Source organism: Bison bison, unplaced genomic scaffold (genome assembly GCF_000754665.1).
Source record: "Bison bison bison isolate TAMUID 2011002044 unplaced genomic scaffold, Bison_UMD1.0 scf7180017864235, whole genome shotgun sequence".
Taxonomy (NCBI): domain Eukaryota; kingdom Metazoa; phylum Chordata; class Mammalia; order Artiodactyla; family Bovidae; genus Bison; species Bison bison.
The window spans coordinates 3062459-3089141 of NW_011494807.1; the positions used below are offsets into that span (position 1 = coordinate 3062459).

General features: G+C 32.3%; 1 protein-coding gene across 2 annotated transcripts in view; it reads left to right on the forward strand.

Annotated features, from left to right (window-relative positions):
* The window catches only part of SNX2 (sorting nexin 2), a 62593-nt gene extending 36626 nt beyond the window's left edge, over window positions 1-25967 (forward strand). The window contains exons 6-16 of one of the 2 annotated variants that reach the window (XR_825801.1): window positions 222-363; window positions 3156-3234; window positions 9350-9425; window positions 10387-10500; window positions 10753-10846; window positions 12251-12456; window positions 18662-18805; window positions 19922-20002; window positions 20126-20197; window positions 21706-22894; window positions 23747-25967. Coding sequence is in view for 1 of the 2 variants with exons in the window: in XM_010846291.1 (XP_010844593.1) it covers window positions 222-363; window positions 3156-3234; window positions 9350-9425; window positions 10387-10500; window positions 10753-10846; window positions 12251-12456; window positions 18662-18805; window positions 19922-20002; window positions 20126-20197; window positions 21706-21756 (1059 nt within the window). In the remaining variant the exon portion in view is untranslated. Of the gene's footprint in view, window positions 1-221; window positions 364-3155; window positions 3235-9349; window positions 9426-10386; window positions 10501-10752; window positions 10847-12250; window positions 12457-18661; window positions 18806-19921; window positions 20003-20125; window positions 20198-21705 lie in introns of both variants that reach the window. The other variant, XM_010846291.1, reaches the window with a different exon arrangement.
* Window positions 25968-26683: the final 716 nt, after the last annotated feature.

Consider the following 26683-nt stretch of genomic DNA (forward strand, 5'->3'; position numbering starts at 1 on the left):
GAATAAAGCAGGTGTTTTCTGTAAACAAACAAACAAACCAGCAACAACTGTGATTTGGGGTTTTTTCAGTTGTTAGAAATCTTTGTTTCACAATAGTTAGCTATTTTTTTTGCTATGTAGACCTCTGTGTGTGTGTATGCATATTCACAATTATGTATTACATTAATTTTTAAATAATTGTTCAGTATTCAAAATTTGAAATACCTCTTCTTCACTTGTAGACTTCTCTTTCCATGTTCAGCAAAAGTGAATTTTCAGTTAAAAGAAGATTTAGTGACTTTCTCGGTTTGCATAGCAAATTAGCAAGCAAGTATTTACATGTTGGTTATATTGTGCCACCAGCTCCAGAAAAGAGTATAGTAGGTAAGTATGAATCTTTAAAAATGGATTTTTGTTACTGGTACTAGTTCAATTTTAATTGTATGGATTTGTGTATTCCATAATCACTCACTATCATGACATATCAATGTCTTAAGAGATACTGAATTTAAATATTCTATTTGTGATAGTCATTTATCAACTAAAGAGTGTATAGCTAAAAATTTTATTTTCTAATACCTAAGGATTTTGATTTATACAATGTGATGATTGTAAATATTAAGTTGGAATTTAGCAAGATGGAAGCAATTAAAAACCCTTTTAGGGTTATTAGAACCTTATTACTGAGTAACATTTAGAGAATATTTAATATTATTAGCATATTAACATTTTTCTGAGGACTTGGAGATGTTCCATGCTCAGCTATACATTGTACAAAAAGATTTGATTTAGCCTTGCTCACAAAGGAGCTATTTAAACTCATCTTATTTTATTACATACCTCAATTTAACATTTAAAAACATTTCACTTTTACAGGTAATAAAGCCTTACTGAGTTAAGAATATGCAGAATATTACAAAAGAGGAAAACCTCTATTGTCCCACCATTAAAATTTTATAGTATTTTTTCCACTCTTTCTTTTCAGTCATAGATTTTTGGTGTTCTCTCAGGAGAAGTTGAGTGCACATCCTCCTTCTCCACCATTTGAACCAGTTTCCCAGTCATAGGTTTTTATTTAATCAATTTTTTATATATATAAGATTGTTATTCTGAAATATATTTGAAATAAGTTTTATTCTAAGTTACTGTTTTTTCCTCTTTAAACATTTGATTTGAAAAGCAGTTTTATCTGTATCTTTTATGATTTTGAAATCTTGATATATTCAAAAGCATTTTTATATTCTTCCTCATTTTTAAAATTCAAAGATCTAGTTTAGTTCTTCAGCTTTTTGGTCTCAAGACCCCTTGTGTATTCAGATATATTGAAGGGCCTTTAAAGAGCTTTTGCTTTTGGAGCTATACCTCTTGATACTTACATGTGAGAATTTTTAAATTGTATTTATTAATTGACTCAAAAATAATAAACTCATAACCTGTTATTAACAAATAAGGTTTTTGTGAAAAATTATTTTTGTAAGGCAAAAAAATAATGATAAGAATGGCTTGGCTTTTTTGTTTTTTACAGTTCTGCAAAATCTTTAATCTCTGACTTCATAGAAAATAGCTTTATTTTCACATCTGCTTCTGCACTCTATCTTTTGTAATACAACACATCATATAACTTTAGGAAAGCTCCACTGAGTTCTCATGAAAGAATGAAAGAAAAAATAACAAAAATAACAGCATGGTATATTATGAAGATAGGTTTTTGTACACATCCCCTGCCACTCCTCAGAAAGGTCTCAAAATGCTTCCAGATATTCTAACCATGCTTTGTGAACTGCTAGTCTAGTTAATAATTTTATTTCTCTAAACTGTTGCAGTGGTATCCTTCGGCCTCCCATTATCTGTGTAGTGAACTTGTTTCATTTATCATAAATTAATTATTAATATCCTTTTTTCTTTAGCTTTAAGTTGTACAACCATTTTGAATATATCAAAAGAAGAAAAACAAAATAATTTTTCTCATTTTGGTGACTAGATTCACTAGTCTTTAAACATTGAGCCAGGGGGAAAAAAAAAATTAAAACTCAATTTTCATGCCAAGTTTACTGTGTTTCAAACTAATATTTTCCTCTAATAATCTTCAACCTTCCACCAATTATTAGATTAAAAGGATTGAAAAGATTGGAAGAATTTGAGGCAACCATACAAAATGCCTTTACTTATATCTTAAAAAAAGATACAAGTAAAGAGATTAGCAGGAAAAATAAATGTAGTTAAATAAAAGATAAAGTCAAGTTAGTTTCCTCTAAATGTGTGCGTAAAGTTTGAGCAATTATTAAAGGTGGATAACAAGTTGTTCTGTGAAGTTCTTGGCAGAAAATCAAGTAGAGAAGTAGTCATTTTTAAAATTTCATGTTGTCCATCAGTTTTTAAAAATGAATACATTAACTAAGAAAAAATTTGCACATGACTTTATTTTTTAAATTCAGAGAGGTTCTGTGAAAGAGCTCATTATTTCAGCTGTTATAAAACCAGATATGATAAACAAACAAGAGCATGTTCTTAAAATCTGTGGCAGAGGAAATACTTAGCATATTCACAGATTACACTTATTTTTCTAGTACCAAAAGTAAAGACTTAATTATTGCTCATAAGAGATAAAAATATCAAGTGAGCTTAAACTCATGAATTTGAACTCCATTATGCATATTGCAATCAAACACATTTTAATTTACCAGGAGTATAATATATATCAAGTAAAATAAGGATTCCAAACTGGAAAGCTACAGACATAGCTCAACTTCTGCTTTAGCTGTACTCTTTTATGGTTTACATTAAAAGTACTTGCCCAGTATATATATTAATCTGTTAAACATAGGATACTAGTTATAATTTTTGACACTTTTTTGTCAAGTTCAAATATATTTTAAATTATTCAGAAAGTCAAAGTGTTAATTACTCAGTTGCGTCTGACTCTGTGACCCCATGAGCTGTGTAGCCTGCCAGACTCCTCTGTCTGTGGAATTCTCCAGACAAGAATACTGGCATGGGTAGCCATTGCCTTCTCCAGGGGACCTTCCCAACCTAGGGATTGAACCTGGGTCTCCTGCATTGCAGGTAGATTCTTTACCATCTCTGAGCCACCAGGGAAGCCAAATTATGCAGAAATTATTTTAGAAGAATGTTTCTCAGTAGTAGAAAATCATGAATCTCATTCAATTTTTTCAAAGGCATGACCAAGGTCAAGGTGGGTAAAGAAGATTCATCATCCACAGAATTTGTAGAAAAACGGAGAGCAGCTCTTGAAAGGTAATTCTGATCAGCTATGTTTATTACTCTTATGTTTTTACTTCAGTAATATAAGTCTGATTCCATTAAGTGGCACAAGTATATTATTAAGTATGAAAATTCTGAAATACCGCTCGACTACTCTTAAGAGTGCTATAAGCTTTTTTAAAGAAAATTGGTTCATTAAAAAATATGGTACTGTATCCTTGTTCCATTTCTATTCTCATAACAAAGTGATACTTGTTTTCATCTACATTAATTTTTCTTTTGAATAGTTAGTGATATTGAAATATTATTAAACGCAATGAAAAATTAGGTTTATGCTCCCTCCTTCAATTCTTTATAGTTGATTGTGACTTGAGAGTACAAAAGGGTTAGTCAGTGCTTGAACTGACTGTATAGTTAAATAAAGGCTGATAGATATATATGTTGTACCTTCTTCTATACTTCTTGACCTGACACATTTCCTATAGCTTTGAAGATGTGTTCATTGTGGCCAACTCAAAGAGAAATGGATGGGAGGAATCTACTCCCAGAATCTTAACATTTCTTCCTTTCTATGCTGAAAATGTGAGAAAACAAGTTCAAAACTATCTTAAAGTTCACCTTATAGTTGGTAATTACCTAGATTTAAAGTACTTGCTACTTTCATAGGTTTTTTTTGTTTTTAATTTTAATCAAATTTGCTTATTTGTTTTATTTTCTCTCTTGGCTTAAAATTAGTGGTTAGAGTAGATAAGGACAGTTTTTAGGAAATAGCGTATTATATCTACTGGATATAAATTAGTTTTTAAAACTCTTTTTGAGACAACATATTTCTGGATTTTAGTAATAAATTATTTCAGTTTTAAAAAAATGCCACAGTAAAGTCAGGTTTGAACAATTCATAATAAGAAAAGCTAGTGTGCAACTTAAAATCTTATGTTAGAGAAGACTTAAAAGATGAGATTGTGTCTGTGAGACTAGCAGTCACTCTGGAAAAAGATTTAAATTGCATCAATAGAAGTTTAATTTAGGCATTAGAATTGATTCTGTGGTGAAAGAAGTCATAGACTGAGTATGTTTAAGAATAAAGACAGATAATGTACTGCCTTGATTTCACTTAGTTCTTCGTGAAAGTATAACCATGACCTTTTGAGAAGCCTTTCCAGTCCTGTTTTTCTGTGAGTAAATTTGAAATATTTTGGATGACATCTTTGATAAGAAACTTAATGAAGATTTATTGTACCAAGGACATATTTGGTTCTCCACTCACCTTTTCTTTTAACTTGAATGCATTGCATAGTACTTAAACCGTACCTTCATTCACTATGTAACACTGAGGAGAGTTTTACAGAAGTATTGAAGCTTGACCTAGTATATTTGTGAAGGTAGTTTCTTGACTAGTAAATATTACTTGTTAAATACTATCAGTACCTTAGTAGAATTTGCAGTAGTGATAAAGCGTATTATGAGTTCATTCTACATTAGAAAAGATAACTAAAGAAAATACAGGTGTAAAGGTACAGAAGCAGAGGAACTGGAATGATTTTTATTGTGAGTTTTCTGTGGCATTTCTTAAAATTTAAATATTTAGGCATTTCTATGGGATACATGACCTAGTTGGATCTGGCAGGTCAAGGATGTATTTCTTCATATATGGTCTAGTAGTCATTTACATAGTTATTTATTCGTTGAACTTTGAGAATCCAGATGACTGTCTTGAGCAAAAGGATTAATATCTGGTATTAAAATATGAGAAGAGAAAGGGAGTGGTTAAGAACCCAAACATTCCTCCTGTGCCACACTCGGTAAGCAGAAACTACATCTTCTAAGTATCCTAAAGATAGCTCACTTGATTTTCTTATGAGTGCTTCATGTGTTACCTTACGAGCATATTGAGTTTGTTTTATAGTAAGGATGCTGCTGCTACTGCTGCTAAGTCGCTTCAGTCGTGTCTGACTCTTTGTGACCCCAGAGACAGCAGCCCACCAGGCTCCACCATCCCTGGGATTCTCTGCTACACTTCTGTAAATGTAAACTGAGAAATGTAAAGTAGCATGAAGTACTGTATAGGGTTTTAGAATTCTTTCTCTGTTGAAACCTGCACTCCATTATGCACTGCACACTATCTGTGAGGTCTTGGACCAGTTATTTAACCTAAATTCATTGTTCCTTTTCTCTAAAAATGTAAGTGTATCATAATAAGTACCTGCAAACCCAGCTGGCAAAGCCTCAACAGTTAGTGTAGATTGATTAACCCACTCATGTCAGAAGGTTTGGAGGTAGGCAGATGTTTAATGTTATCAAGTTCATCAGGAAATCCTGTTGTTTCCTTTTGATATCTGGACAACAGTTTTTTCTTCCGTTCACTACCAGTTGAAACGTTGGAATTAACTCCAGTAGACTCCACGTTGATCTCCCTGTTTCCACCCTCGTACCTCTATTCTTTTTTTAATATAACCGCCAGTGTCATCTGGTGGTTATGCATCATCCCCACTCATACACGCATCTAATTTCACTCAGTAAAAGCCATAATCCTTATAATGATCTATAAAATCTTCCATGACATGCACTGCTCACTCTGTTACGTACTTGATATCATATCTTCCTTGATCACTTTGCTCTAGGCCACACTCACCTTTTTGCTGCTCCTCATAGATCCCAGGCATTTTCTCACCTGGGTTTTCACTCCCCTACCCTCTGTGGCACTGCCTATAAAGCTTTTGCTCCTGGGGTATCCGCATGGCTAATTCCATTACCTGTTTAAAATTCAGGCATTCAGATATCACCTTTTCTGACCTATTCTATTTAAATTGCCATCAACCGCTGATCCCATTGGGCTTCCGTAGTAAGCTCAGTTGGTAAAGAATCCGCCTGCAATGCAGGAGACCCCAGTTTGATTCCTGGGTGGGGAAGATCCCCTGGAGAAGGGATAGGCTACCCACTCCAGTATTCTGGCCTGGAGAATTCCATGGACTGTATAGTCTATGGGGTTGCAAAGAGTCGGACACGACTGAGCGACTTTCACTTTCACCAATCCCATTTACTTGTCCTTTCTCTACTTGTCCTTTCATTTCTCCACAGCATTTGCCATCTTATCTCATACATTATTTTTATGATTTGTTGTCTGTCTTCTTTTTCTAATATAAGCTTCAGTAGGAAAGGAATCTTGTTCTCTTTTGTTCATTGATACATTCTGAGTACTCAGAACAGTAACTGATGTGTAGTAAATGCTCAAGATATGTTTGTTGAATATCATCAGATATTCATCATCATCAAATGAATGTCATCAGAGACACAGGTTCTTTTTGCCTTCTTGGTCTCTCTTTGTTAGCACATATCTTTGAGTCTAAAGCAAGAGAAATATCTTTAACTCTGTTTCTCTCAAGCATTTTGTATAACCTGCTTTATTTTGTGTTGGTAAGTAAGTAGAAATTTGAAAGCAACCCCATGGACTATAGCCCTCCAGGCTTCTCTGTCCATGGAATTCTCCAGGCAAGAATGCTGGAGTGGGGTGCCAAGGGATCTCCCAGATCCAGGCATCAAACCCAGGTCTCCTGTATTGCAGGCAGATTCTTTACCATCTCAGCCACCAGGGAAGCAGTTGAAAGCCCTTAGTGATTGTAAATATACTGATAACCTTTCCTTAGCACAAATCTTAACTAACTGCTGACCACTTCTTGCAGAGTCTGATACTTACTTTTCATCAGTTCCTAGCGTCTTTCATTTATGTCTTCTTTCAGTGTTTGTTCTTCCCCCCAATACCTCTTTGCATTGTATTTTCAGTGTATTCTTCCTACATTTGTTTTTGTTCTTTATCTTTCTTCTACGTATCTATAACCTTCTCTGACCTTAATTCTGAATTGGTGTATAGTTACAAATAATCAATTAAAAATCCGTTTTATGTTTCTTTTCTTAATTTTAACATTATGTAAGTTTAATACTTTTTTAAAGTGGTTGATTACCTTTATTTTCATGTAACTCTTAAGAAAGTTTTATTGTCTTTTTCTAGAACGTAGAAAAAGGCAGTATTGTCTTTTTATTGTCTTTTTTTATTGTCTTTTTCAACGTTGATTCCTCAAAATGCTAGTATGTTTTAAGGTGAAAAAAAGAAATTTACTGTCAGTTGAGGTTTATTAATGTAAGCTTTAACAAAGTTAAACCAGATCTTTTTCCTGCAGTACTTCTCACAGCATTTAATATGCTGCTATTCACTATGAATCTTAAAGGAATATGTATGTAATATATTTCAAACTTTCTTGGTTATAGAAACACTCTTTTTCTTGGAATATTGCATGAGACTAGTGTTCTCACTTAATAGAACTCACTCAAAAATTCTCACTAGAACTCACTTTAAAAAGTTATTTTAGAATATAAGTAGTATTAGCTATTTCCATTTATGTTTGAAGTACTGCAGTTTTTCTTAAAGGTTGTGTACTTCCTTGCTTGTTCATTTTATGAATGTCTTAAGTGCTTGCTGTTTATCTGCTGTTGTGTGCACTCAGATGAACAACTTATGCAAACTGCTCTTAAACAGTACACAGTCCTGCTGCTGCTGCTGCTAAGTCGCTTCAGTTGTGTCCGACTCTGTGCGACCCCATAGACGGCAGCCCGCTAGGCTTCCCCATTCCTGGGATTCTCCAGGCAAGAACACTGGAGTGGGCTGCCGTTTCCTTCTCCAATGCATGAAAGTGAAAAGTGAAAGTGAAGTTGCTCAGTCGTGCCCGACTCTTAGCAACCCCATGGACTGCAGCCCACCAGGCTCCTCCGTCCATGGGATTTTCCAGGGAAGAGTACTGGACTTAATAACTCAGCTAGAGTAGTACTGGACAACTTCAGTGTTAAAACTGTTTAAGTAAAATTCCAGTGGAAAAATATCAGCATTTCTCAAACTTACAGGATTAGTGTTCCTGCTGTACTTTTTTTTAGTTTCATAAACTAAGCAGCAAATAAATAATTTTTAAAACCACAGTGTAGATTGTACTGTACATATCTATTAAATACCACTTCTATTATAATGACCTCTTACATGAGCTGATGACTTAAAATGAAGTTTAATATGGTAAATATTTTATTTAAATATATGAAAATATTTTTATGGTATATATATATATATGGTGAAAATATATATGGTAAATATTTCATTTAAATATATAAAAATATATAAATGTTAACGTTTGAGCTTTTTTTTTTCCCAGAAACTCTTAGGCATATTCTATAATCTGTTCTGTATAAATAGAATAAAGGCATATTAATTATTATATGTTGGGCAAAACTAATACAATGTTGTAAAGTTTAAAAATAAAATAAAATTTAAAAAAAATAATAGAAACATTACTGCATGTAATTATTAATCTGGGGAAAGAGCAATTTTTAAAAAATGGGATTAGATAAGTAGCAGTGATTGAAATAGTGGAATTTTTTTTCTTATGAAAGAAGGATTGGTAATGTATTGTGACTGTCAGGGTTTGACCTTTTCTCGTAAAGAAAAATTACTAAAGTAAGCTGATAGTGATTTAAGTAGTGATTTTTCTCTTTACTTTTTATTTTATGTGATGTTGTATAAGGAAAACATCAAAAACAGCAAAACCTTGGAAATAGAAATGTTGAACAAAATTTAGTCCTTGTCAAATGAGGATCAAAACTGATTTGATAATTTAAATCTACTGCCAAGGGGGAAAAAATTGGTAGGCTGTTCTCCATTTTGGTAATGATGACAATTAAAAAAAATAGTTTGGACTAATTAGTAATATATATATTACTAGAATATAGATAATAATGACTGGGGACATACTGACGTGCCAAAAGATAGATTTGTTTCACAAACTTGCATATGTACCCTAACTCTAATATTTTGCAATGAGAAGTTGGTAAGTAATTTAACCTCTCTCCATTCCTACCCCTACCCCCCTACTGTGCCTCTTTTTACGTAATTATGAATTTTTCTTTTTATGTAATTATGAATTTTAAAAAGATGAATGCAAAGCTTATTAATATTAAATTACTGTAAAATTCTACATAATCAGAGTGAAAGCAAACTGATAGGAAGCAAACAGAAGGCATCTTTTTTAATTTTTAAATATTCTTTTGTTGAAATAAGATTTAAAATAAGATGCTACTGATAAATAAAGGAGCATTTTATTCTTAAATCTAGGTATCTTCAAAGAACAGTAAAGCATCCAACTTTACTACAGGATCCTGATTTAAGGCAGTTCTTAGAAAGTTCGGAGGTACTATTTCTGCTTTAAATTTTTATATGTAAATGTTCTCATTTATGATTATCAGTATAGTAATTTATATAAGTATAGGTATAAGTATAAGTATATGTGTTCAGTAAACAGCTGCATTAATAAATGGAATAAAACAATATGTTGTGTTTTGTTTTTTTGCTTAGTGCTTTAATTAGCTTTAATTAACTAAATTCATAGTAGAATATCTTCATATCAATAATTGTAGGATGATTATTCCCTTTCTTGAAATATATTAAAACCAGATTTAAAAGAACAACTTACAAATAGTCTAATTCTGAATACCCTAAGTCATTGCTTAGGCATTAAATAAGTTTATTCAGACCTCATTTTAAAGATAGTTGAATGTGGGTTTGTATATCTACATTCTAATAGTCTTATTAAGGTTTTGAAAGGGAAATGTGTGATTTGAAAGAACTTTAATTATAAACATGCTGATCTTTATATTTGGCACATTTTATCCTCTAATTGTTACCGTATGAGACTTTTTTTTTAATCTACTTGAACTCCAGAGTTGTTAAAAAAAAAAAAAATTCCAAATCTCACAGCCCTGACTAAGCATAAGGAGATTTTTCTCAAGACTTTCTCCTTTTTTCCTTTTAAACAGTTTATATCTGCTAGCAAACAGGTGGCCAGTGTTAAAGTGCTTGGCAATTTCTTAATATATTTTGACAAACAGAGTGTTGTTCTATCTAAATGTAAACGTGCAGAAGAAAAACAAATGGAAAGTCTATTTTTTAAGTTTTCCTTTGAGAATGTACAAGTAGTGTATTTGAGAAATTAGATCTCACTATTGAAATGTATGAGAGTGAAGAAAATACAACCTCCTTTTTTTCTTTTTTTTTTTTTCGGGGGTGTTATGTGGGGGCAGTCCCTTTTGTGGCCAGTTAAGCCTCTAGGCTTTTAACCGGTTTGTTTGCCCTTATTTGTCATTCAATTCCAGCTGCCTAGAGCAGTTAATACACAGGCTCTGAGTGGAGCAGGAATATTGAGGATGGTGAACAAGGCTGCCGACGCTGTCAACAAAATGACAATCAAGATGAATGAATCGGATGCAGTAAGAGCTGATTTTTCGACTTGAATAATGAGATGAATTAATGAGCCCAACAATTGCATTTTAAAGCTGTACAAGTAGAAAATAGGATATTAATTTGCTTATTGAGTGTAGTTCCCAGCACATCAGTTGACCACCATGGTTATACATGGTTAATTCGTTGCTTTAAAACAAGGAATGTAGCTTGCTATTGGTAACCTAATTTACACTGGTTTGTTGTGGCTAAATTAGCTCCATTTTTCATTTTTCTCTTAGTGGTTTGAAGAAAAGCAGCAGCAATTTGAAAATCTGGATCAGCAACTTAGGAAACTTCATGCCAGTGTGGAAGCCTTGGTCTGTCATAGAAAAGGTTTGTTTGTCTTGTTATTTATATGTTTAACACTGTAAGTTAATTCAGATATTTTATTTTATTAAAAATGATTAAAGTTGTGAAATGAATAGTTTTAAGAGGATGTTTTCTGTTTCAACTTTGTTACTTAATATTTTTTCTTGTATTTTAATCTTCTAGTTTAGGAGAAAAATCTTAGGTTTGTATATTTTGAATTTTAGATTAAAACTGCTTGATAATTAACTCTTTGTTAAGCATATACTGAATGAATGAAGATGTCTTATTGGTAACTCTTAATAATTAAAGAATGAAATTCAAAAATTGATACTTGAAATTTGTCTTTAAAATGTAGTTTTGTGCCTATATTTCCTAAAGAACTGTGAAGCATTTGCTTCATTTTTCAACCACAGTATTTAAAAACCCAGAAAGGGGAGTATTTAAAATTCATTAAAAATTTGAGTTCTAATTTTTTATTCCATTGTGAGGTGTTTTTGGTTTTATTTTTAAAGAATACATGACTTCTAGAATTACCTTTCTGAAACACTTAGTAAGTAATTATCTTTCTAGAACACGTTCTAAACCACTTAGTAAATAATTTATTACTTGTAAGTGCCATTATCAGTAATACCTTGCAAAAAAAAGTAATTACAAAAATCTACTAATATATTTCTCACTGAAAGTGGTTTATAACAGTTTTTCCTATTTATATTCTCTCTTAGGGAACATTTTATGGTTCTTTAAGAGAACTTTATGAAATGCAGAGCAACAGAGCAAATCCAGGCAAAGTAATCGTTAGTTCTTGACATCTGTTTTTCTGTTTGATGTGTTTAAAATGATCACATTCAAAAATTCTTAATATTTCACTAAGCTTTGGTGTTGCACACAAAGGAAAAAAGAATAAGATTTATGTGAATTATATATACAGTTTTGCCTTGTTTTCTTCCTGTGTGCTAAATAATAATCTCATAAAAATTGTTATTTTCAATGATAAATACATGTTTAAAGGCCAGATAATGTAATACAAATCAATTGTGAGTGTTCCCAGTGCTTTTCATATAAAAATATTTATTTTTTGTCTTTTTTAGGACCAGACAGAGAAGCACTTAGGAGGAGAATGGGAAGGGAGATTATTATATCAAATTTTTAAACATAGTTTATACCCTAGGCGTATAGGCAGTGTACTTCTAAATTTTCAGTAGAGCTCTGAACAGTTGACGTTTATATGCCCAAGGCATTTTAATGACTGTTTTTATTATTTTTAAATATTTTTCTTATTTTTTAATTGGAGCATATTGCTTTACAGTGTTATTTTAAAATATTTGAGCAGCTTGTAAATAGATAAAATTTAAAGAGAATGTAAAATATCAATGCAATATTTAAGAACTTCACTAGTGAACACTAAAAATGAATGCTTTTCTATTTCAGAACTTTCAGCCAACACAGCTGCCTTTGCTAAAAGTGCTGCCATGTTAGGTAATTCTGAAGATCATACTGCTCTATCTAGAGCTTTGTCTCAGCTTGCAGAGGTTGAGGAGAAGATAGACCAGTTACATCAAGAACAAGCTTTTGCTGACTTTTACATGTTTTCAGAACTACTTAGTGACTACATTCGTCTTATTGCTGCAGTGAAAGTAAGCCTTATTTTGTAATCTTCCTTGAATTTTTCATACTTCACTGTTTTGCTTATAAGAAGAATATGGTTTCCTATTAGGCATGCATTTAAGTATGTAAATTACATACTATACTAGTATGTATAAAATGATTTCAAGATGATTATTCATAACTTAATATTCTCTTCCCCATGACTTAATACCATAGACAGAATTGATTTTTTTTTTTAAGGGATCTAAAGATGCCAAATACGGTAAAACCAATACATACATACTTACATATTTACATATAGAAGTTTGCAACTAACTGATAGCATTAGTTTACTCTTTCTAGTATGAGCTGACACTACCACTGGACTCTGTTCTCATTAGTAAAGTTATAATAAATCAGACGAAACCAGAACTGACTGACTGTTGCATGAATACATTTAACGGTGACTTTAGCGTGAATTTAGATGATAAGAAAACATTTGGTGTGGTCATCACGTATTTATAGATGACATGGGACTAGATTAGATAAAGAACTGTGTTTTCAAGTTGTAATGGTTGAGGATGAGCAGTCTTAAGTTTCTGAATAATTGAGAAAGTAAACCTATTAACTAATAAAAATTAGTCTTTTACAGATATCTCTAATATTCAGATAATTGAACTGTTATTTTGTCTGTTACATGTTTTGGAATATACTTTTTAAGATCTTATGGTGTCTTTGAAGTATTGTTATGAACATTAGTTTATGGAATAAGGGGAACTGGAAGTTTACTTTGAATTCAAACATCTAGAAAGTTAATGCAACCTTGTTCCTTGCTTTCTTACACAAAATTTTTTCAGCTTAAGTCTGATCAAATTGATATTCATCTGTAATCAGAACACTGATGCATCTTTTAGATGATTCCGTTCTCAGGCTAGTGACAGTTTATTGCTGGAGGGTTCTTAGCACTTTATAGAGGCTCCTTAGGTTTAGGCTAAATTATCAATTTTGTTTGTATTTACTCTTAGATGTCACTCTTTATCCTGGTGGTTAATTTTTCTCTTCAGCTATTTAAAGATGTTAATATAGATAGTTAGAGTATTCAGTTCAGTTCAGTCACTCAGTCATGTCTAACTCTTTGCGACCCCATGAATCTCAGCACGCCAGGCCTCCCTGTCTATCACCAACTCCCGGAGTTCACTCAGACTCACGTCCATCGAGTCAGTGATGCCATCCAGCCATCTCATCCTCTGTCGTCCCCTTCTCCTCCTTCCCCCAATCCCTCCCAGCATCAGAGTCTTTTCCAGTGAGTCAACTCTTCCCCTCAGGTGGCCAAAGTACTGGAGTTTCAGCTTTAGCATCATTCCTTCCAAAGAAATCCCAGGGCTGATCTCCTTCAGAATGGACTGGTTGGATCTCCTTGCAGTCCAAGGGACTCTCAAGAGTCTTCTCCAACACCACAGTTCAAAAGTATCAATTCTTTGGCACTCAGCCTTCTTCACAGTCCAACTCTCACATCCGTACATGACCACTGGAAAAACCATAGCCTTGACTAGATGGACCTTTGTTGGCAAAGTAATGTCTCTGCTTTTCAATGTGCTAGGTTGGTCATAACTTTCCTTCCAAGGAGTAAGCATCTTTTAATTTCATGGCTGCAGTCACCATCTGCTGTGATTTTGGAGCCCAAAAACATAAAGTCTGACACTGTTTCCACAGTTTCCCCATCTATTTCCCATGAAGTGATGGGACTGGATGCCATGATCTTATACTTCATTTTAAACAGGCAACTAGTGATACACCGAAGTCCAGTTTATAGATAATGGTTCCTGTTTCTCTGCCACCTGCTCTCACCTCATTCCAGAACTCCCACTAGCATGAGAGCTGTTGTTAAAAAGAATAACACCTCCAGAAAAAACCTCTGGGTTCAAAAAGGGACACTTGGCACTGTGTGAGAGGTAGTACATGCTGAGAAGAGCTAACCTGGGAGAAGACTCCCTCTCAGTGTTAATCTTCCTGTGTGATGGATGCTCATCCTTCAAAAACAGCTTTTCTCATACTGCCTCTACCTTCTTATTGTATTTTTGCATCTCATGAAGTTACAGTTATATTCACATCCTAGAATGTTTCCTACAGAACACTGACACTGAAAAATGTACCACAGTCAACTAAGTCTTTGAGATAATGTTTGTGATATCCCTGTCCTTGTCCAGTTAATGTCCTTGCACATATATGGAACACCCTTTGGGAAATACTAAATCAGTATGGTCTGTGGTCAAGTTATACGTTAAGATGCATTAAGCTGTTTCAGATTGATTTTCTACTGAAACCTAGCCCAACTCAATTTCATAAAGGAATTGAGAAATTATAAATGACATTTATATGACATTTTTATGGTCTTTATTTTTTGTTTTTAAATTTAAACTGTTTGTATTTGAATAAGTAATACATGCATAGAATAATTCTAGCAGCCCTAAAAGGTAAATTTCTTTTCTACCCAAGACCTCTAATCTCTGTTCCCTCAGTCAGATACTGTGAGGTGTCTTTACAGAATTAGCCATGCATGTGTATGAAACTAATTTTCTTTTTTTTCCTTCTTTCTATCTCTTTTTCTTAACCACCTTTTTCTCTCCATTCATCTCTTCCTTCTTCAAAAAGGAGCATACTATATGCACAGTTCTTTGCCTGCTTTTTTACCCACTCCATTTCTAAGAGATCTGTTTATCAGTTTATGTAAAGATATGTTGTAATCTTTTAAATGGTTAATCATATTCCATCATTTATCATATAGATAGACCTTGAATTATTTGATCAGTCTAATATTAAATATTAAGTATTTTGATAATAACTCTTTGGGCATAAAATCCCTAGAAGTAGAATTACTTGACCAGTGGATATATGAATTTTAAATACCCATGAACACTGCCATGTTACTCTCTGAAGAGGTATAAGTTTTAATTTCTTTAGTTATTGTGAATGTAAGCATTTTGACAAACGGTAAACCTTTTGTATTTCTTTTTTCTATGAACTGTTTATGTCCTTTGCCCAGTTTTCTTTAATTTTTTTGTCTTACTGATTTCTAATAGCTGTTTAATACTATTTAGCCCTTTGTTCTATCCATATGGAGAGTATTTTTCAAAATGATGGTAATTTTGAAGCTAAAGTACTTTGAGAACTAGCTTAAAGTGAGGGTGCTGAGAACAGGAGAAATTGGGGTCTTAAAGAAAAAGATAAAAGTTCACCTGCTCAAAATACTCCCCAGTTCTGGCCTTTAAGCCAGAAAATTTCTGTTTTCCTCTTTTGTACAGCCTCTGACATCTGGGACTCCACATTTTGGGTAGTACTGTTAACTGACATGTATTAAATGGTAAACTCGTTACATACATTTTCATGTGTTGGCCTCCTATGAACCTCTAGAGTAGGGTCAGGAATTGAGGTAGTAGTTTTCAGTGTTTTCAGCACTAGAATTCTTTATAAGGAATTCTTGCTCTGAAAGTAAATGTATAAAATATATAAAATGTAATTTTTAAAAAAAATCAATAGATGGATTCCCCAAGAAGTTTAGCATCTTCATTGTCTGTCTGTATAATCAGCATTCTTTCAGGACTCCAGGAATCTGGGCCACATACTTTCAGATTCACTGAAGTAGAATATGGTATTAATTAAATTACAATGGGAAAAAATTAAAATTACAGCCTCAAATTTCCTGGTTGGCTAGGAAAACTGCTCTACAACTGCAACCTTATCTAATTTAGACTAGCTTGCATACAGATAGGTACCACAAAATCGCCAGGGGTATGGAGTCTAAAGTGAATCACCAGTCTAAATGTTTCCCTCTTACAGATGAAACTGTTTATACCAGAGTGGATTAGTATCTTGCCATGCAAAGGCTTACATTACATTATAATTTGATTTTTTTTAATTGAAGGATAATTGCTTTACAGAATTTTGTTGGTTTCTGTCAAACCTCAACAATAATTTGATTTTTAAGATCACATTTTTAGAAGATTAAGTGTGGTTCTGATTTTCTCTTTATATTCTAGTGTTACAAGGGTAGAAAGACAAATGAAGAAAAAGTTAATTTTTATGGAGTTAAGATTAATTTTTTTTTTCTAACATAACCAGACTTTTATCATTTTGCCTTTAAAATTGTTCCTGTATCTGTACCACAATAAACATGTGATGGTTCTGGAATATTATGAAATAAACTGGGCAGAGACCAAATTAGTTTCAGGTAGTATGTCACTGAAAAGGCCCGTTGATACATGTTAAGAACTTAAGCAAATATTAAAATTAAAGGGCATTTTAGTTCGTTTCTGCCCTGTATTGGTAAATATTTTAAATAATAAATTTAGTTATTGAACAGAGGAATTTATAAATAAAGAGCTGATATGGCTCTGTCCATTTAAAGGGAAACTAGGCCTAAAAATCTTAAATTACTTTTAAAATTTGTGTATATGGTAAGGCACAGGGATTGCTTCTTTTAAAGGATAGTGACTTTGGGAATGTATTTGTGTTAGATTTGTTACTTTTGTGATTTTGGCCCACTTTAATTTGGCTGAAGCAAAATTAATTCATAATGAGAAATGTTTTAAGGCTAATATGGTCTTTTAAACAGGAAAAGCAAAGAGGACACTAGGACTCACTACTGAGAGAAGAGAAATGATATGAGATGACAAATCTAATAAAACGGATTTCAATGCCTATAGATAAGAGTGTTTTTAACTTAATTGTCTGCTGCTAAGTCGCTTCAGTCGTGTCTGACTCTGTGCGACCCCACTTGTCTAGTATGTCTCTTGTCCTGGTTAATTAAAATGTGTATTGTCTTTAAGAACTATCTGTTGACTTGGAATTTTTAATATTATTGCCCACATTTTTATAATACACAAATACAGAACTAGTATTTTTCTGAATACAGTCCAATTATTTTTTCCCTACTAAATTATTATTATGTGCACTTCTAGTAGATATCTAGTTAATCAACTACATTTATGTGTGTATGTTACTTATATGTAAGCTGTAATAGTATCTTCTAATTATTAAACATCTGGTAGGTTAAGTCACTGTGCATGCTATATACTTTTTTCATTTTATTTCCAGTGCATAAATCTAGATCTCATTTTCCTCTTTTATATTTGAGAGAACTGTGGATTATAGAAATTAAATGAATTTACCCAAAGTCAAGTGACTTTGGGTAATTTACCCAATTTTTTGGGTATTTTGGGAATTTACTCAAAGTTTTAAGCGACAAAACTAGTGTTCGAATCCAAATTTCATTTTTTCCAAAGCCTACATTTTGAAAATACACAATCTAGGTGCTTTCTTCTTCATCAAGTTCTTATAAGAACATTTATTAATTTACTGTTTCTTGATCCAGAACACTTTACTTGGAATAAATGAAGATAACTGTTTCACCTATTAATGTTTGATTCATTTATTCAATTAATAAATACTAAAAAAATATGAATATATCCTCAACATCAAGTTAGAAAAGGGATTACTGTTGTATTCCATCCTGTCCATCAGCTTTTTGTTTTTTGTTTTTTTTAAAGAATTCTCTAATTACTGTCTTCTAGTAACTTGTTCTTGCTCTGCCAAACCCCTTGAAAGAAGTCATGGAGTTGGTTGGATTTTTCTGTTCTTTTTTTTTTTTTGTCTATTTCTTCATTAGGTTCTGCATACTAGATATGTACATCCATTTGCCCTTTTCATCTTGTATAAGACTCTCTCTATTTTCCCCATTCCCCATTTTGTTATACCTTTAAATTGTTTGGCTTTTCTTTTATTTGCTATTGATAATGTCTTCCACCACATTTTTACTTTGCTTTGTTATCTTACAGCTTTTCCAATTTCCTATTTTCAATTTTCTGACATATTTCCAAAACTTAAATCTGCTTTTGATATTTTAGTAGGAAAACTTTCAATTGTAGATATGGATACCAGCATTTTCCTATTAAAAAGTCTTTCTTCAAAGCATAAAACTCTGTTAGAAACCTTGTTATAGGCCAGATTTTAAACCCTAAAGGCTAGTGAAATGGATTTTGTATATTTCATCCAGTTATGGGTGGGTTTTTATTTTTATGTAAATGAGTATGGAAATCTACTTCTTTTGATATTAGCATGTTTATTTTCAGTATCTTAGTATAAAGAATAGCATATAAATACTCGGTTTTATTGTTTTCAGTATGTAGCACTTCTGGTATTTTGAAAGAATTTCAGTGTTAGCTCCCAGTTAATAATTATTATGTCATTCACTTATAGGGTGTATTTGACCATCGAGTGAAATGCTGGCAGAAATGGGAAGATGCCCAAATTACTTTGCTCAAAAAACGTGAAACTGAAGCAAAAATGATGGTTGCTAACAAACCAGATAAAATACAGCAAGCTAAAAATGAAATAAGAGAGGTGATTAATACAAAATGCTTTTACTTATCTCTTTTACCCAAGTTTTCCATTAAGTCATTCATATATGCATAATTTTTCATGAATTTTTTTCTGAACCATTCAACACTTAGCGGTTTTTTCATAATTTGTAAACTGTTTTAGAATTACTTTAACATTTTGATCATCGTAAAAATCTCCAGCAGCCTTTGTTACTTTCACATAATTATGGAATGGATAAAGAAGCATACAAGGAAAACATTTAAATTAACCTTTCTTTTGAGATAATTTGATTTCAGATAATTACTTATATATTATCCCCCATATATATGTATTATATATGGTATTTTAGTAAATTTGTATAAGTTTATTATAATTTATACACTTCTTTTGCCATGCTTCAATAAGGAAATTGAAGAGGTAGGACAACCTTTATATTACTTAAAGTAAATGTACCTGCTCTTTGAAGAGTATGTACCAATGTTTCGGTTACATAGTGGGAAAATATCATTCCATTGCTTAAATCTTGATTTATTTTATTTTTAGCTGTTCCATTGGTCACTAATCACAACTTTCATTGTTTCTGTAGTGAGTTTAATGTTTACTAATAGCTCTTCAATAGACCATAATTGCACTTTTTTTTTTAATCTGGACATTACACCATTACAAAAATGTTTTCTAAATGTATGTCATATAATTTTTCTAATTATTTCCATGGGCATATAAATTGTGAACATGTTTTCTTGAAATTAGGCAAATATTATTGATATATTTTGAAATAATTTAAAGTTGTATAAAGAAATGAGAGGATTATACTCTTAGCATTGCTGAATTATTTGATAGTGAATTTTATATTCAAAATCTTTTCATCTAAATTAAGATGTGGAGATTATAATTCATTAAGCACTATAATATCCTGATCTTGAGTATATCTGATAGTAAAATATTAATGGAAATTAAGCTGATAATGCACTTCCAGTACTGGAAAGTTAGATACAAGTTTGAGTGATGCCAAACTGGGTCTTGCCAGTGGTGAGCTTTCAGGATTTTTAGGCATAAATTAAATGAGTGGTCATAACAGCTAGTTCTAATGATTCTTCCCAGGCAAGAGTTAAAAATCTTATCTTTTGTTTTTGTCAGTGGGAGGCAAAAGTACAACAAGGAGAAAGAGATTTTGAACAGATCTCTAAAACAATTCGAAAAGAAGTGGGAAGATTTGAGGCAAGTATAATAATTTTACACTTTTCTTAACAACGGGGTCACATTTTGCTGTGATACTGTGGTAAAATCAAATTTAGTTTTGTACTAATGGAGCTTTTTTCCCCATTTATTATATTTCAACAGAAAGAACGAGTGAAAGATTTTAAAACTGTTATTATCAAGTACTTAGAATCATTAGTACAAACACAACAACAGGTAAGGTAATTTTTTTTTTTTTTTTATAACTTACAGACTTCTAGAACTTGTTTTTGATATACTTTTTTATTTTAAAGATGATAACCAATGAAATGAGCTTTTAAACTTGAGAAGCAATAAATGGAGTAGAAAAAAACAAAGCTAGCAAAGGGAAAATAAAATGGTACAGTAAAAGTAACTGGAAATCCTCAAGTCCTTCTTGGGGCTCCCCTGGTAGCTCAGGTGGTAAACAGTCTGCACTGCAGGAGATGCAGGTTTGATTCTGAGTCGGGAAGATCCCCTGGAGAAGGAAATGGCAATCCACTCCAGTATTGTTGCCTGGAGAATCCCATGGACAGACCATGGGGTCACAGAGAGTGGGCCATGACTGAGCAACTTAACACTCACTTAGAAGTTCTTTTTGCCTCTACTCCTAACCCCTAGGAGAGAGAGAGGTTTCTCAATTTTAGACTTTAGAGAAACATGCTGTACTATTTTTCCTTTTTTCTCTGTCTTCCCAGTTTTATTTCTCTATTGATTGCAGATGTTTAAATATATTCTTATAGTAAGTTCTCTTTCATACTAGCTAGAACTTAAACTAAAAACTAAGTTTTGAAGGTTTTTTAAAGAATGTTGTTTTTGCTTTAGTTTGGGTTTCATGTTGATTGTATACCACAAGTGGCATTTGTCTCCATAAATAGAGAAAACCATGGGTTTTCGTTACAGTAAAGAAAAGTCTGTAACAAGATAATAGAGATTTTTTTCCCCTGTGTACTTTAATGTAACTTTGAGTAGTATGTCAAATTATTTAATATCTTGAACAGAAGGATTTCTTCCCCCAGTTCTTTTAAAACTATATAATAAAATTTTAAATTAGGTGATAACATTGTATCTTCAATTTTTTTTATATATTTTAAGTACTTAGTTCATAAAATCAGATTTTTTAAATGGAAAAATTAGTTTATATAAGCTTGTCTTTAAAAGAATTGTTTTAAACTTAATGTTACTTTTTATGTCAATCTGTACTATTTTCTGGACTATCCAGAAAAGACCGACAGCTAATTCTTTCCAGTGTCTTTTTCGCTTTCTTGCTTGGATGTTTTCTTTTCTTCCTTCTTTATCACTCTTTTTGGCTGGCAATAACATAAAATGTGAATATTCTCTGAATTAGGAGATGTTATCACTTTATATTGGAAAAGCTCATTGCAGTTTTATTATTTAAGGTAATCTTATATAGTTTACACTAGCAAAACTTTTTATATATACAGTTTTGCATACATTAATCGTAACTTTTTAGGTATTTTTTAAATTGTGTTTTTTATTACAGAAATTCAAATTAGCCATGAATAGTTAATATTTTTAAGTAATTTATAAACTAATTATATTGACAAGCTGTATAAGGGAATTTAGATGGTCCCTTTAAGAATCAGACTTTAGTAAATGTTATTTATTATTAGCTAGATTTTTTTAATGCTTCATGAAATATATATATGACAGATTATAAGAATATGTTTTATTATCATCCACAGCTGATAAAATACTGGGAGGCATTCCTACCTGAGGCCAAAGCCATTGCCTAGCAAGAAGATTATTCCTGTTAAGAAGATCTTGGATGCTTGTTCCAGTTATGCAGAATTCCATAGTGAAATCATTAAAAACCATCTAAATAAACCACTATATATTTTATGAATTACATGTGGTTTTTTATAAATATATATTCTGACATTTTATTACAAGCTGCATGTCCTGACCGTCTTTGAATTAAGTGGACTGTGGCATGACATTCTGCAATACTTTGCTGAATTGAACACTATTGTGTCTTAAATACTTGCACTAAAAAGTGCACTGCGAGGCCAGAAAATTTTACAATATTTTTTCTTTACAGTATGTTCTGTAGTGTGTTCACCCTCTTTATGAAGTGAATTATCAATGCATTGATTAATGTTCACTTATACATTCCTGTACAGAAATTATGATTTTGTGATTACAGTAATAAAATTATATTCCTTGTGAAGTATTAGTAACAAATTATTTGGGTATGTAAACATATTAGAAGTCTTTTGAAAGCATTTTAATACAAAGAAACTTTTTCTTTTAGATGTATTTAGGTGATGCTATGATCATTAATTTTTTAATTGACCAAAAAAGCTGAACTCTTTCATTACTAAGTCACTAAATGAAGGTTAATTAAGTTTTGTTTTTGCAAAATCATCATAAACCAAAGAACATTTATCTCTTGGTTCATCTTTGAGAGATGCTTTTTGTCTTGAGTAAAGGAGTAAATAGTTGTCTTGTTTTTTATCCTTCCCTATTATAAGTGCCCAATTTAACAATTAAAAAAATATTTATCTGTTTCTGTTACAGGTCCTATGGATTTTGCTCATCTTCTATTACCTTCAAAGTCTAAGACTTTGCATATATTTAATTTATTCCTTACCTTGCCTTTTTTTTGTTGTTTTAAGCTAAAAGATCATCTGTGGTCATCGTTGACAGAGAAAAGTGCTGTGCTAAAATACCCAGTGATTTGATGAATAGCCAATGATGGTACAAAGCAAATTTGAAGTAAAGTGAAATTTGTCTTTGGCAACCATGTCACCTATTTCTGTATCATGTTTACATGGCAGTTATATAATCCTTGATGTTGATGAAAATTTAAGTTGTGACTAGCATCAGACTTTTCTTAAAGATGCTCCTCAGTTGTGTCTCCCTTCTGGAAGGGTAAGATGTATGTGTAACTGAGTCTTTTCTAACAGCTTACTGAACACAGTTAACGTAGCAGAGTCTCCTCAGGCGATGTTTGTGCACTTCTTTTAGTTGAAATTTTTAGCCTCTTGTAGGTATTGTTCATATTTATAATCCTAGAACCTAGAAGAATACCTGACACTTATAGGTTAATAATAAAGACTTGATGAATTGAACAGAAAAAAAAAAAATCCCGGACGATGCAAAATAATGTTTGCTGTCTTAAGAACAAGGAGAAACTGAATCGGAAACAGTACAGTCTTCTGTTGTTGCTTCTCTTGGAGGTGACTTAGATACTTTAATGAGTAATTCATATTAATATATATCAGATCCTATCTTGTTGTCTCATTAATACTGAGCAAAATACAGGCTTACTGGGAACAGTTCCACTATAATGAGGTTTTAGTATTAGGTATATAGTTTTGTTACTTCCAAATATTCAGTTTACACATAGGATAGTAACTTAGTTATTCAAGCAGAAATCTTCAATTCTGCTCTGATATATTTATAACAACCTCCAGGACCACCAAATAAAATAACAAATATTTTCGGATTTAAGCTGAAGAGAGTAACAGACCTGAGTCCATTCCAGATTCCATTCCCCTTAACAATCTTTTTATTAAAACATAAAGAGAGTATTGGAAATTTCAAATAAATTATGTGAGCCTCTGATACAGGATTTAATTTCTTCAGCACTACAGTCATCTTTAGCCATCAGTCTTCACATCTTACTAAAATACTTTGATTCCAAGTAAATAGAACAGCAAGAGCATTAATATAATCTTTTAGTTATAAACATACGAGTTTAATTTTTTTTTCTTTAACCAGATAAAAGATAAAGAAGGACTAAAGCAGCATAATACAGCAGAACAAACCGAACTTGGAGTCAACATACTCAGTAGCTGTGTGACCCATCTATAAAACAAGGGTATAAAACTGATTCCTAAAGTGCCTTTCTACTTTAAAATATGTTGTTTACCAAGCTTTAGCATAAATATTATTCTATTAGAGAGTCAAATTCTAAGCAAAATCACCTTCTATTAATAACGTAAAAGCAAGGCTAAAGCAAAATAAATGTGTATAAAAATATTATTTCTAAAATATTTCTAAAACATAAGTTTTTTATTGTATTTTTGATGAGTAATTTCAACTATCCACCTTTTTTATACATATATGTATATATATTAATCTCATACCCTTGTTTCATTGTTGGCTACTCTTTAACCTTTTTATTATTCAGATATAGCAAAGTTTTACCAATTTCTTGTGTAGATTGTTTCATAAGTGGCTTTTAAATATAAAATAAGTCTCTTAACAAATCAGGTTTCTTTAAAGGAGGGAAATCAGATGAGTAAAAATGGAAGATTATAATCCTTTAAAAAAATATTTCTTGATGTCTAAGGAAGTTACAGAGATTTTCATTTTTCTGTCCTATAGCATGTGACTAGTTATGAAGCCAAGTGTCTACTTCACTTTCTTGTTATGGCTCCCTGCATGGGCAGTCCATGTGAATAACAAGACTCAAGACTATAGATAGAAGGAGCGAACGTCATCCTGTTTTAGAGGAAGGAAGATCACTGGTAGGAGGGAAGACAACAGCTGTGAAAAGGAAGTGCAGTCACTGACTTGAGATCTTTGGACACATTTCCATATCCACCAGCAGGAAATGTATATGTTACCATATCTGTGATATAATCTGTTTCAAAGTATTGAAAAAAAGAATAAAATCCAGATCAAACAGGTTTCATTTCTAATCCTCACAGTGAAGGATATGGTTTCAAGTAATAAGATAAACGATTGGCCAGACACAGAAATAGCAAGAAGAGGGAAGAAATTACAACAGGAGTTGTATCAAAATTGTTGATTACTCCACCTTTGTAATCAAGGCCATGAGGAGAGGTCACGGTGATCTGTGGATGAGGTCCTTAGTGTTACAGACCAGTAGAAATACGATGTGAGCCACATACATAATTTTCAGTTTTCTTTACCCATATTTTAAAGAGTAAATGAAACAGGTAAAGTTAATTTTTAACTGAGTAGCTCTGAAATATTTTAGCATGCAATCCAGTATATTAAAAATTACTGTGGTGTTTTACATTCTGTTTTTTGTGCTAAGTGTTCTATATCCCCTGTTTCACACTTTGATTGTATATGCATTCAGACTAGCCACATGTTAAGTGATTGGTTGTCACATGTGGCTAGTGGCTGTGACTCTGGGCAGTTCAGATTTAGATAATTGCATGAAACTGGAAAAGGAGAGTTATGTCCAACAGCGATTTTTTTTGTTTACCACTCCAAATCCAGTGAAGTGTTAAAAGCTAAATGAAAGGGACTTGTTGGTGTTGCTCTCAAAAGCAAATACAATTCAGGTATAAGACTTGGTGGCGCAGTGCTTTGCAAGTAGTGAGCACTCGTACCATTCCACAAGTGGAAAGTTAGAGACTCTAGTACAACTTCCTTATTTTACAGATAAGCAAACCCAGAATCTAAATCGTTATCTTGAACTGATTTTTCTTAAATCTGTTGAAGGTAAACATTCTTCCTTGAAACTGTATGGAAAAAGATATATTAGCAATTCTTCTTCTAATCATAAACATTGAATTCTAGATAGTCCTTTGGTATACAGAGAATTTATTTCTTCAAACTGTTACTTCAGAAGTGGCTTAGAATAGAAGATGGTACAAAACAGGAAAATTGTGGCTTGCTATCTGATCTTTTAATGCACATGAAAAAATTAAAAATCCTCATCTTCCTTCCTCTTGTCACATACTTTAATTCTCAAGAAATTGAATAAGTATTTTTCTTAATAAACTGAGTCAAATGGAAACTTTGTAATTAAAGACAATTAAGGTGAGGCTGCCCGCTTGTTAATACACAGAAATTTTTCTTTTTTTATTAACATCAGTTAATGGGATTAAACTGATTTAAGGGACTGCTTTGAGGGAAAGAATTCTATTTTAAATTTATATATGTAACTGTTTAATAAAACTAAAGTCAGACAGAATCTAACAAAACTGAACAATAAATTGCCTTCTTGTTGCTTCCATAATCAAGTCTTGAGTTATCTTGATTTTAACCTATACGTATTTCCTAGATCTTTATTTCAGGTGGTTCTCAGTATATGTGTAAGTGTGTGTGGACTTGTGTGTGTACATGAATGTGCATGTGCATGCATGAGAGGAGGCTTTTTAACCAACACTTGCTGCTAAATTTCAGTTAAAAGTGCTTATCTTCTTGCAACTGAGACACAAAATGCTTATGTTTTCATTCACATAGCTGAGATTTTTTTTTGCTAAGACCAATTTGAGTTGATTCTAGTTCCAAAATCTGTTCGCTTCTCATTTCTTCTCTTTCTCCTCACAAGATCTTGTGACCTTGATAAAGTCCAAATTATCCAGAACGTAGTTTCAAACCACTTTTCCTGTCTTGATCTTGCTCCGTGCTTTCACCCACCTTTTGCTTTAATCAAATGATGATTGTGAGAATCATCGTCTTATGAGAATGCGCTATCCTTTTATGGGTCAGTGCTGTTGATGTTGCCTTGTCTGAGTTAACTTTTTCCTCTTTACCAGCAACTCATTAAATCCTACTCAGTGTTCTATGAAGTCCACATCCTCCATATATCCTTTTTAGTCTTCTAACTAGAAGGAAGCAGAGAACTTCTGGATCTCTTAGCAGGACTCTGGTAACATTCTGCACCTTTCAGATTGTGTTTACTGATGTTTACCTTGCATTATAGCAGTCTTTCTACTTTGAGTAGTCTGT